General features: G+C 41.6%; 2 protein-coding genes across 3 annotated transcripts; one reads left to right on the plus strand and one right to left on the minus strand.

Moving 5' to 3' along the window:
• Positions 1-208: 208 nt before the first annotated feature.
• On the plus strand, positions 209-6,061 carry gmds (GDP-mannose 4,6-dehydratase). 2 transcript variants are annotated; one of them, XM_031575275.2, is made up of 12 exons: positions 209-413; positions 1,698-1,742; positions 2,217-2,304; positions 2,485-2,523; positions 2,627-2,736; positions 3,035-3,227; positions 3,697-3,801; positions 4,294-4,421; positions 4,871-4,989; positions 5,095-5,191; positions 5,361-5,429; positions 5,543-6,061. In XM_031575275.2, the coding sequence occupies exons 1-12, from the start codon at positions 333-335 to the stop codon at positions 5,603-5,605; spliced, it is 1,137 nt and encodes a 378-aa protein (XP_031431135.1). In that variant the 5' UTR covers positions 209-332; the 3' UTR covers positions 5,606-6,061. The 2 variants fall into 2 exon arrangements, with proteins under 2 accessions (XP_031431135.1, XP_012694938.2); XM_012839484.3 differs by lacking the exon at positions 2,485-2,523 and having other exon boundaries at positions 211-413.
• Positions 6,062-7,495: 1,434 nt separating this feature from the next.
• LOC105910680 (forkhead box protein Q1-like) lies at positions 7,496-8,810 on the minus strand. Its single transcript, XM_012839409.2, has one exon. It carries the CDS (start codon positions 8,702-8,704, stop codon positions 7,736-7,738), a length of 969 nt encoding a protein of 322 aa, XP_012694863.2. The 5' UTR covers positions 8,705-8,810; the 3' UTR covers positions 7,496-7,735.
• Positions 8,811-11,904: the final 3,094 nt, after the last annotated feature.

Raw genomic sequence — 11,904 nt, forward strand, 5'->3', positions numbered from 1 at the left:
TTATTTTTCCCTTTCATTTTTTTTCCTCCAAATCAAACAATGAGGTGCGTAATCTACTTTTATTGAAATTGACATTGGCGTGTGCATGTGTGCCTGAATGTGTCGAAAATTTAAATTCGTAATCGATGAAGAAAAAAAATTCTAAGCGTGTCGTAGTGCGTCAGAGTCGTGCTATATTCCCATTGGCTGTTACCTTTCCCCTCCCACTTCCTGGTTAGTATGCTTCCGTATAACTTGTTTCGGATGTGCAAGACGGCTACAGAGTGATTGTAGTGTTCCTGACTGTTTGCCGGTATCAATTGAAGACCGAAATCATCCAGGAAGACAGAGAAATGGCGCAGTGTGCAGAGCCTGGCGCCGTTAACGGAGCAAAACCAAGAAAAGTAGCTATCATCACGGGCATCACTGGTCAGGTAAGGGTCTTTGTCTCTAGAGATGAGATTGGGAAGGAAAGAAGGCTATGACTTAGACGAGTCTACTACTACTGATACTGTAATTACTTTGCTTTGGCCATCCATCAAGCTTTACACGCTTGTACACATTCAAGATCGAAACCTAAATGAGCAGGGGGAAGGCAACATGCAGCCTTTGGGGACGGTGTTTAGTCTAGTCCTTTTTTGTGTGTTTGTGTGTGTGTGCTGAGATGGAGAGAGAGGAATTGGGGCAGCATGATTAGTAATGAGTCAGGAAATACACTTGAATTTAAATTGTGCCTTTAAAAGATGACACGTAACAGGGCAAAATTTGAATTTACAGTAGAGTCCTACTCCTAGTCCATCCGGAAAAACCGGTGCAACGCCACACGTCATTGTTTTCCTTTAGCATATTAATGTTACACCTGTAGATGAATGGAGAAGGGAGTGGTGATGACACATTGTAATTACCTTGTCCAGTAAACGTGCTGTACAGTTCCTAGCTACCTAGACTAAGCAGTATGGCTAGATTACCTGGGGATCAGCCACAGGGGGAGTTCAAAGACAGTACACTTGTGACAAAGCACACCAGACAAATGACACGCGCACCAGATAAGGAGACACACACCGCAGACCAGGATAAACCAAAATGCCCATGCAAGAGAGGCCACAGCAGGAGCTTGTTGCTAGTGTTTGGCCAGATATAAGCAGTGGAGGAGTTCTGCAGGTTGTAGTAGATGGCCATCAGTGCCGGTCTTCCCCCCTCCCCTGACCACAGGGAAGCAGGGGGAGCCAGAGCTGTCATAGACATAGAGCTGTGGCCTCTGGCTGTGAAAGAGAGAGTGCAAGCTGAGAAGTTCTGTTGTGGTCAATGACATGGGAGAGGAACACGAGGTGTCTTAGTACTGTTGTGTTGTATGGTGACATTGTGTGTGTGTGTGAGAGAGAAAGAGAGAAAAACATAGACTGTACCATGTTACTTAATATTTATGATTTAATATAAGTGATTCAATTGTTGAATTTATTATAGTGTAAAAAGCATACCCATAACTGTAATTTACTGAAGTTGAGACGGCATGAAGGTTTCAGCACAGAGGTGTCTGGCTAGTCATACCCCACGGGCACTTAGTGCACTGTATCGAGGTTTATTGAACTGTGTTTGGGGTGTCAGGGAGGAAGGTGTGTGTGTGTGTGTGTGTGTTTAGACAACAGGGGTATGTTTATTTAAGGGGTGCAACAGCATATATTCAATTGCGTTTGACTAACTCTTCTTCTCTATTGCAGGATGGCTCTTACTTGGCAGAGTTTCTTCTGGAAAAGGGCTATGAGGTAGATACATCACATCAGACATACACTTAATTGCAGATTTACTGCACACATACACTTATTGCGAGATGTCTGATTTTCAACAGCCAGTTCCTGCCCTTGTGGACCCCGAGACACACACTTTACCTCACTTGCCAGCTCACTCTTGCTCAACCCCCCCCCCCCCCCCCCGCACTCTCTCTTACAATCTCTCTTCTTCCCTACAGTGTTTCTATCAGGCACTGCCATCATGCCAGTGTTATATATGCCAGTGTTATTAACATTTTATAAACAGTATTAACACCACATCTAATCCTGTCTGGTTTTAGATGGTGATATTCATTCAAACCTAACCAGCAAACAAACCTAAACAGGAGATATGGCAGAAAGCTACTTTTAGTATTTGTGTGCATCCTTTTATTTTATTTTGCTAATAAAACTATATGATTGTGCATTTTTCAAGTTCTAATGAATCACAAAATGTGTGTGTGTGTGTAGGTCCATGGTATTCTGCGCAGGTCTAGTTCTTTCAACACCGGCCGCATCGAGCACCTTTACAAAGATCGCTGCACACACACAGAAGGAAGTGAGTGACATGCAGGCTTCCCATGCACGCATACACTGGAGTTAGATATGCTTCCATTTTGGCTAACACTGACTTTCTGTGTGCTTCCATGTCTCGCATGACTAAACGTGTGTTTTTGTTTGTTTGTTTGTCTGTCTGTGCTTATGTATATTCGCATGTGCATGTGCTTGTGACCTGCAGACACGAAATTCCAGCACAGACCCTCATCACATGCAAACAGTAGAGCTAGATTCCATTCCATTTTTGGGGACATTTTAATTCATTATATTACTATACAATGTGTTTTTGTACAGCCATTAATGTGTTTGTTTGTATCCTACAGATATGAAATTGCACTATGGGGATCTGACAGACAGCACATGTTTGGTGAAGATCATAAACGAGGTGAAACCCTCGGAGATCTACAACCTTGGAGCCCAAAGCCACGTCAAGGTGACTATTTACACACTGAAAAGAGGTCACAGTCATGTTGACCTCCACTAACATAAGCATAAGCACCTATACTCACCCACCCCAAATGAGACATCCTAGACACATGTCAATACATATATCGGACATAGACGTCTGTCACAGTATGCCATCTCCACCCCACACTCTGCATCTCTTGCCATTTTCCTAATATATGTTTTATTATTAAATTCCCTGTGTCTGTGTGTTACCGTATACGCATGTTACTTTTGTGTGTTTGTCTCTTGTATGTTTATGTTTGCTTGTGTGTGTCCGTGGACAGATCTCCTTTGACCTGGCGGAATACACAGCTGATGTGGACGGTGTGGGGACTCTGCGCCTGCTGGACGCAGTGAAGACATGTGGCCTCACAAAATCAGTGCGCTTCTACCAGGCCTCCACCAGTGAGCTCTACGGCAAAGTGCAGGAGATCCCCCAGAAAGAGACCACGCCGTTCTACCCCAGATCACCTTATGGTAAACATGCATTCATGCACACACCCATGCGCGCACACACACAGACACGCACACACACACACACACACACACACACACACACACACACACACACATATGCCAGAGGCACGATCTCAAGGGAAACATGGACTTTTTTGCCGTCCCAACAATTCTCAAAAATGGCTGAAGTTTTTGGCTCTAACCTCTTATTTTCAGGTATTTTAGGTGTGTGTCAAGGCCCTACAATGTATTAAATCCTCATTGTGGGATTCAGTGTAATGCTTTAGTTGCAACACGGGTCACATTGAAGCCTTAGACCTAAAATATGTGGCCCATTACTCTCACACTGAGGATAGCTTAGCCTTTCATACACATCCACATTCACACCCATGCAGAAAGGTATGCATCCTTTCCCACGCACAATGTAATGTACTGACAGAATATGCTGACCTTTATTCTCACTCCCTCTCTCTGTGCCCATGTCTGGTAGGTGCTGCGAAGCTCTACGCATACTGGATAGTGGTGAACTTCAGAGAGGCTTATGACCTCTTCTCTGTTAATGGAATCCTCTTTAACCATGAGAGCCCCCGAAGAGGTAAGGTTGTGGATGCACACACACGCACACACACACACACACACGCACACTAGACTCTAAAAGTGTAATACATTCACCAACCTTGTATGACACTTCTAATAAATAGCTTTATGAATAGCACATTTTACCAACATGACACGACAATGATAAGAAGTGTTGAGACGAGGTGTGTGCAGAACGATAGAGTAGCAATAACAACAGTAGCAAAACAGAATGAAGTTTTAAGTATGTAGGAGTGACCATTAGTTAGGGGTAGTCCATATATCACTACTATTAACCCTGCTTGTTGTTTTGCCCAAAAAATCTGGTTTTACCGAGAAGCACTGTTATAAGTGAGATTAGTTGGAGGTTGGAGTGGGATTTGGTATTTTTCATGACGTTTTCCTTTTATTTTGATGAAAATGTCAGCTGTGAAACATGAAAATCTGATCTCGCATGTTTAATATATCTGTGTGTGTGTGTGTGTGTGTGTGTGTGGGTGTGTGTGTGTAGGAGCAAATTTTGTGACACGTAAAATCAGCCGAGCAGTGGCCAAGATTCACCTGGGTTTGGCAGAAAACCTCAGCCTGGGCAACCTGGACTCCAAGAGAGACTGGGGTCACGCCAAAGACTACGTAGAGGTACCCTCTAAGCAAATGCACACTCACACACACATTTATAAATGAACTCGCTTACCAGACATCCTCCTCATGGACCCACGATGATCGACACACACACACTAATAAATAAAAACAAAACCTCTCTCCATTTCTCTAACAGCAAATCTCTTCATGGCCACTAGAGGGCAGCAGATTGCCCTTAGTTTATTGTGTTCATTTGTTTCCTTGCTCCACAGCCCCTGTGAGATTACAGAAAGGTTGATTTAAAAGATACTGAAATGAAATGCAAAAAGTATTGGTGGAATAGTATAAAAATGTCATTACAATTGGCATCAAACTGTCTTCTTTGAAGTATTGGCTACCACCACCACAACAGTCGAGGCGAGTTATTGTTCTTGATGCTTGATGTTTAAAAAATAAATTCAATTCGCTGTAAAAATGTCCTACATCTCACTTCCTCTCTCCCTTAGGCAATGTGGCTGATGCTTCAACAGAAGGAACCGGAGGACTTTGTCATAGCAACTGGAGAGGTGCACAGCGTACGAGAGTTTGTCGAGCAATCCTTTAAACATGTGGGCAAAACTATCCAGTAAGTACATACACACACACATACACACACATTTGAGCTCAGATGTTTAGTACATCAAGATCACACACACACACAAACCACTGATGACTTCTCTGTCTCTTTAAGATGGGAGGGAAAGGCTGAGGAGGAGATTGGGCGCTGTGCAGAGACCGGGGTGGTGCATATCAAAGTCGACCCCAAGTACTACAGACCGTGTGAAGTGGTAAGTATGTGTGTCGAGGGTGAGGACACCTCTACCCTTGATACTTATTCATTCTTTTGCCCAGTTTGGGTAGTGCCATTAACAATATTTGTGTACAGTGTTGGTATTTGAATCAATAAATCAATTTAATTGAATCACTCTAACAGCCTATGTGTCTCTTTCTGCGTAGGACTACCTGCAAGGGGACAGCTCAAAGGCTGAGAGGATATTGGGTTGGAAACCAAAGGTGCCCTTTGAGGTGAGAGAACTTTATTTCTAAAACACAAGTGAACACACTTGTTTGCTTTACTACCTATTACCTACTGGACGCATTCAGATGACATGACTCATCTTATGTATGTGTGACTGCAGGAACTCGTGAAAGAGATGGTGGAGGCTGACATCGAGCTGATGAAAAAGAACCCGAATGCCTGAGAAACACACACACACACACACACACACACACGCATCATCCGTCTCAAACTACACTCATACGTTTTACTTCCTTAAAAAAAACACTCCTTATGTCTTGTAGACAGACTGATCATGGCATGTCTTGTCTTTTTCTGTAATTGCTTTGCCTTTGCACATGCACATGCACTCCTTTGGGTCATATGTACAACCCTGCATGACATGTACATTATTATCGCACATTCCTCTCCTCTCTCTTGCCTTCCTTTTATGTTTTTTTTATGTTTTCTAAAGCCAAAAGAAAGGAATTAGTTGCTTTTTATTATTTAAAAAAAAAGTCTATTTTGAATTGTATTGTACCCGAGATGAAGGTGTTCCAAACTAATGAAGTTGCTGTATTATAAAGCTACAGAGATTTATTTCTTACGGTGTAATCATGTAAAGAGGTTTTTTTTACATTAAATTCTAGAAGGTTTTAAATAAACTGGTCCTGTTTTATTTCTACTTCACACACTCATTAGATGGACAGACATTGCTGCCCTTGTTGTCCGTAAAGCATCAGCTAAGCTTTTTCATTCCCGTTTCAGTTTCTCCTCAAAGATAATAGATGGTATGCTGTCCCAGCAGTAGAATGCAGTGTTCAGTGCAGTGTATAATCTGCCTATTTTTTGTAGTTAGGCTATAGCACTCTGGAATGTGGGTGTTGATGTGATATAAACTATGTGAGATTATTATGTTTACATGCCTTTATCGAAACCTTTCCAAATAAGTCTATTTTTTTTTTACTTTACAAGCAAGTGTTACTTATTAACATATATGTTTGTAAGGAGAGCTAGAATTGCTTGAGCCCTTGGCAAAAGTGTATTTCTTTTAAAGTATTTAGCAACGATTTGCTGACTCAATTGGGCAATGGTTTGTGGTCTCTAGAGCCATCAGTAGGTCTCTAGGTTGGTAGGTCTCTAGAGCCTTCAGTAGAAACTGTTAGGGGTTTCCCCTCATTTTATGAAAAATGGGTTTGTATAAAACACGTTTGCATAATACATATTATACTCAACAGATCACAATTTGTTGACCGAAACTGGAGTGCCATGACATGAGCAGAGTGAAGCTTATGTGCGTCATCCTTGAACAGAAAAGGAATCAGATAAATAAAATGATAATTCAAATGTGCTTGTTTGGATATTAATTTTGCGATATCTGCTAGAATTCTGGTAAATAAGAGCTAGGCTCCATTAATATAATTGCAATGCCGATTTGATTACCGCTAAATGAATATAGGCTAAGTTACTCCTAGAAATATACAGAATTTTTCCATCAGTGCATTTTGGTGTGCAAGCATTTTGTGGACATTTCAATTCTGTATTAATCGCAAAACTTGAAATATGAAATACACTTTTATACGATGCCTGATGATGTTACTTTAACACACTTGAACAAAGGCGTATTCTTCAGAAGTCACGGAGAATGTAAAAGAACGCTTTTGTTTTATTTTAAAATACTTTCTAGATAAAAAAATTCAACATAAAATCTGACCCTTTTTAAATCATAAGAGACATCGGATATAATTACAATATATTTTAAATAAAACGTCTGTTATGGCTAGATTTTATTAAATAAAAAGTCAGTTATATATCTCGGTCATATTTGGTGTGATTTAACAAGAAGATTTTCTCTGTCTCTGAAACAGAACATGCCTATTAGGAATTAATATGTTTCATAATAATATTATTTTGATCATAATTAACGTAGGCTGTTGGGTGAACTTGAGTAATTATGCAGGACTGCCTTCAAAATAGTTCGGCAGGGTGTTTTGTTTTTAGGATGCGAGCGCATTGTGTAGCATCTGGGGGAAATATTTTTGGAAGAACAAATGTGTAGGTCGTGACGGGTGCTCGGTTAATAACACAGATAAACTTTTATACTTAAGATTTTAATAGTAGGTTTCAACATCAATAGCAGTTTGATGGGGCTGCCTATTTGACCTTATACGCCTTAACAAAAATCACAAACACAGACAACGTGAAGCCGCGCACAAACACATGAGTAGGCTACAACAACTTATTTGCACATAGACCCATGATAGACTTTTGTTCTTTCCAGATCACAATTTAGAAACCATTATGCAAGTTCGACATAAAACAAGGAGAGAAAGACTCAGGACAGGAGGGACTCTATTCTGAAAGAGAACTGGTTGTTGGTGCGAACTGCAGCCGTCTGTATCCTGGAATGAGACGGAGGGAATCCCTCTGACGTCATGTGGGAAGAACTGATTCTCGTGTGTGCAGCCACCAGGACACTCGGGACTTCTGGCGTCTCTGACCATGCAACGCTGCCTGCACCGGTACCAATCTGGAGATCCGTGGTAGGGGCGGCACAGGGAGCGAGATAAGTCATGACATGTGGCAGCTGCTGAACCGGAGTCCAGTGAAATACGTTGCCAAGTCTAGAATTGCAGTCCATTTTGACCTTATCTCGTCGACTGTGCGTAGCAGTGGTGCTGAGGATGCTTTCGATGGCGAACGGGCCAGTGAATCTGCTCTCGTTACGCACAACAGCTGACGCCGGCGCATGTGCATGATTTCGGTTACAGGCATCATTTACTGGGTTCCCAGAGTCATCAAGGCTTCTTTTCTTGCTGACGATGCGTTTACGCCTCCGACGGAACACCCCGTCGGCAAAAGTGTACTCACTGTGTGGATTCAACATCCAGTAGTTGTCCTTACCCCATGGGCGCGCGGGTTCACGCAACACCTTCAAGAAACAGTCGTTAAGAGACAAGTTGTGCCGCACCGAGTTTCGCCAGCCAGTATAGCTCCCACGGAAGAATGGAAACTTTTTCATTAGGTAATCATTGATCTCCGCGAGCGTTAGGCGACCGGTAGATGAGTCTCGGATTGCCATGGCGATGAGGGCGATGTAGGAGTAGGGCGGCTTTGGGCGGCGTGTGTAGGGCTTGTTCGTTTTGGACGCGTCTTGCTCGGCAACAGGCACCTGGGGCGGGCTGTTGGGAGCGAGATCCCCATCAGAGCCCAGCTCTTCTTCGATGGGAAGGAGAGAGCCTTCATTGCAAAATTCCACCGATGGTTCAGTGGAATGACTTGCGGAGAATATCTGTAGTTTCATCTTTCTTTAACTTATTTGTTTTGGTTATATCCCCTTGTCTGTCTACGGCACCTGTTTCAACGAGAAAGACTTCAGTGTGACTTGACTTGCAGGTCACACTTGTCTAGAAGCGGAGGCTGAGCGCATCGTGTGGAATACACTAATTTAAACAAGACTCATTTAATATTACTGTCAGTGCCCATCCCATGAGGGCGGAGTTCTAAAGAGATTCTTGAAAAGAGAAGGAACAGAACGCCCTACTCAGGAACATACGACATATTTGGATATTAAACACACCCACTTTACATATACGAGTGAGAAGAGCAGGTGAAATTTAGGGTGTTCACGGTGGTTTCCGTGTACTGTGTAACTTTAACTGCGCAATGGCACGCATCTCAACTGTGCGCTCGCCAAAATACAGGCCTATTTAGCGATGTACAATATGTTTATGAATGTCAAAAAGGTATGACTGTGTTAAAAATAAAGATGTCAATGGCCATTTTAACTATTACTAGTTCACTCATCTGTTGCACAGCTTCATGCCTAGATGTTCTTTCAGACGGATGGAAACTTGAGGCGCCACTGCCCTCAAATGTCCATATATGTGCGTTCTGCTGTACTCCCAATGGACGAGGAAGGAAGAGGAGTTCTAAAGGCACACAATGTCTCATGCGCATCTTCAGCCGCATGCTTTTATGTTGAAGAGGAGAACATCACCTCTTATTTGTGCAAAATATTCTAAAAACTTCCACTCTCTGTCTCTCACTCTCTCTCTTTCTCTGTCTCATTGTCTCTCTCTCTCACACACACACACACATCTGCAACAATGCAACAGAACAGGGCGCTTTCGACATTCAGCATCAAACTGGTTTTAAAAATCCCACAATTGTAAGTGTGCAGACGGGAAATATCTGATGCCAATAAGGTCTGAGTATTGGGAACCTTATCTCATCTAACCTTTTTAATCTCTGTATCTTTCTTATACTCACACACACAGCTCCACTGATTCCATATATGGTTGCCTACACTCTCACACACAACATTAACAGAGTGTGCAAAAGAGAGCTTGTGGGTGTGTGCCACTGTGCACCACAGTGAGTTAACGCACGGAGGACCTGAGTGCCGGAGAAAATGATACATCTTCCTGTGCTATTACTTAAAGAGTGTATGTGTGTCTGTGTTTATGACAGTGTTTGTACAACAATCTTTTCCTCTTGGCCGGAGGGGTGTATTTTTCCTACTACATACATGAATACACATGCAGACAACACATACAGATGGAGTCACATAAGCTTCAAGGAACCCTAGAGACTTGCAACTTTGTTAGTTGACGACACTGCTGCATCTATGAAGATGAGTAGGCTCTCTACACATACATAGACTGGGAACAGAACTATTGATGTGTGTAAAGCTACTGGGGCTCTGTTGTACTGAAAATCTTTATCCTTGCTCAACAGACCTGATTGAAAACAGTAATATTAAACTAAACATGGTGTGATCAGCTAATCAGCATTGGCAGTGATGGGTAGCAAGGAAAGGGTTAAGGGGGGGGGGATTGAAGAAGCAAGACTGAGAACCTTTGGCCTAAATAAAACAGCATCCAAAAACCCTATCTCTTTTCCTTGACCCTAGGCCAAGCATGCATGTATCTGGTGCTGTGATTTCCTGTATTGCTTTACTGTTTATGGCACCAATAAACACAAATGTGTCAATAAAAGAAGCTATATTTAAACTTCACCTTTACACGAATGGTATCAAAAGGAACAAGCATTATAACCATCATAAAATTACCAAATAGTCACCAAAGAGTTGAAGATTACCAGGGTTGAGAAGGTTACTCTTGAGATGTAATAGGTTACAGTTTACTAGTTAACCTGTTAAAAATGTAACTGTTTTAATAACTTTGTGAAAGTAATGTAACTTATTATGTTTGATTACTTTCGATTACTTTTTAATTGGAAGACCAGAGGCAGTGCAAATTCAAACGAGAGAACCAACAACACTCAAAATTAGAGTGCATACTGCCAAATTAATGGAGCCTGTCTAGATGGTGAAAAGATGCAAAGCAACAGAATAAATGTTATATTCTACATATAAGCTTTACATATTTTTACAGAAAAGAATATATTCAGCTCAAAAGTAACCCCTTTGTAATCGCCAACATTTTGTTAGTAATTGTAATTGAATTACATATTTTTTCTCAGCAACTGTACCTGATTAAAATGACATTTATTTTGACGATTGAATTATGTAACTTCCATCCTCGGGCATGTCCACATTCTCTTGAGAACATTGGATGATTCGGCCCGTGTCAGTCAAAGGGAAACCTTCACCCCAGTCTGCAGTCTGGTGCAAGTATTCTTCAATAACCTTCTTCAGCCACTTCTGTCTGGAAATATCCAGACAAGATGCTGTATTTAGGAGTCTAGCTAGTCTTTAGAAATCCTATGGACTGAAAAGCTGACCGGATGCTCTTTTGCTCATGTGCAAAATATATACATGTATATTTTTTATATTTCAAATGTCAAATGTGTCTTTGCTTTGGTATTTTAGTTTAGTGTTGATTGATGGGCTCTACACGTACCCACCATAAATGATGCACAGTGTGCTTGCAGAATGTGAAGGGGTCTAAATACTGAGAATACTGTATATGTTGGACTGAATACTTGTTTTTGTGATAAACAAAGATGACGGCAGAGAGAGAAAAGGAGAGTTTTTTGTGGTTAGTATATGCAGGAAGGTGTGTGTCTGTGTGTGAGTGTTTGTGTGTGTGTGTGTGTGTGTGTGTGTGTGTGTGTGTGTGTGTGTGTGTGAGTGTGTGTGTGTGTCTGTGTGTTCGGAAGGAAAAAAGAAAAGTGGTAATGAGGCAGAAACTGAACTGGCAGATGTTGCTGTTTGTAATTATAATCTATTATTGATCAGTTTGTATTCTTCATATTTATATACACCATTAAGGATCGGAAGTAGAGTTACGTAGACCTGTGACTATGCCTGTGTGTATGTGTCTATGTATGTGTGTGTATTTGTGCATCTTTGTACCTTGCATCGACTAAAGGGTAATTTCACATTGATTTTTAAAGTTAACAACAGGTGCAATGCTTTATCATAAATATGTGTGTGCACGGACAAATGCACACACACTCACTTTCTCCCTCACACACACGTGTCTTAGAAATGGTTCATCCAATCAGATGTTTACTTTCTAAATACTGCATGGAGTG

The sequence above is a fragment of the Clupea harengus genome, chromosome 10 (assembly GCF_900700415.2).
Source record: "Clupea harengus chromosome 10, Ch_v2.0.2, whole genome shotgun sequence".
NCBI lineage: Eukaryota > Metazoa > Chordata > Actinopteri > Clupeiformes > Clupeidae > Clupea > Clupea harengus.

Bases quoted from the DNA above. Each gene is read 5' to 3' on its own strand.
- gmds (XM_031575275.2), top strand. From the start codon at position 333: ATGGCGCAGTGTGCAGAGCCTGGCGCCGTTAACGGAGCAAAACCAAGA. The intron at 2,305-2,484 runs GTGAGTGACATG...TGTGACCTGCAG, and splicing joins CTGCACACACACAGAAGGAA to ACACGAAATTCCAGCACAGA. The intron at 4,990-5,094 runs GTAAGTACATAC...TGTCTCTTTAAG, and splicing joins CATGTGGGCAAAACTATCCA to ATGGGAGGGAAAGGCTGAGG.
- LOC105910680 (XM_012839409.2), bottom strand. From the start codon at position 8,704: ATGAAACTACAGATATTCTCCGCAAGTCATTCCACTGAACCATCGGTG.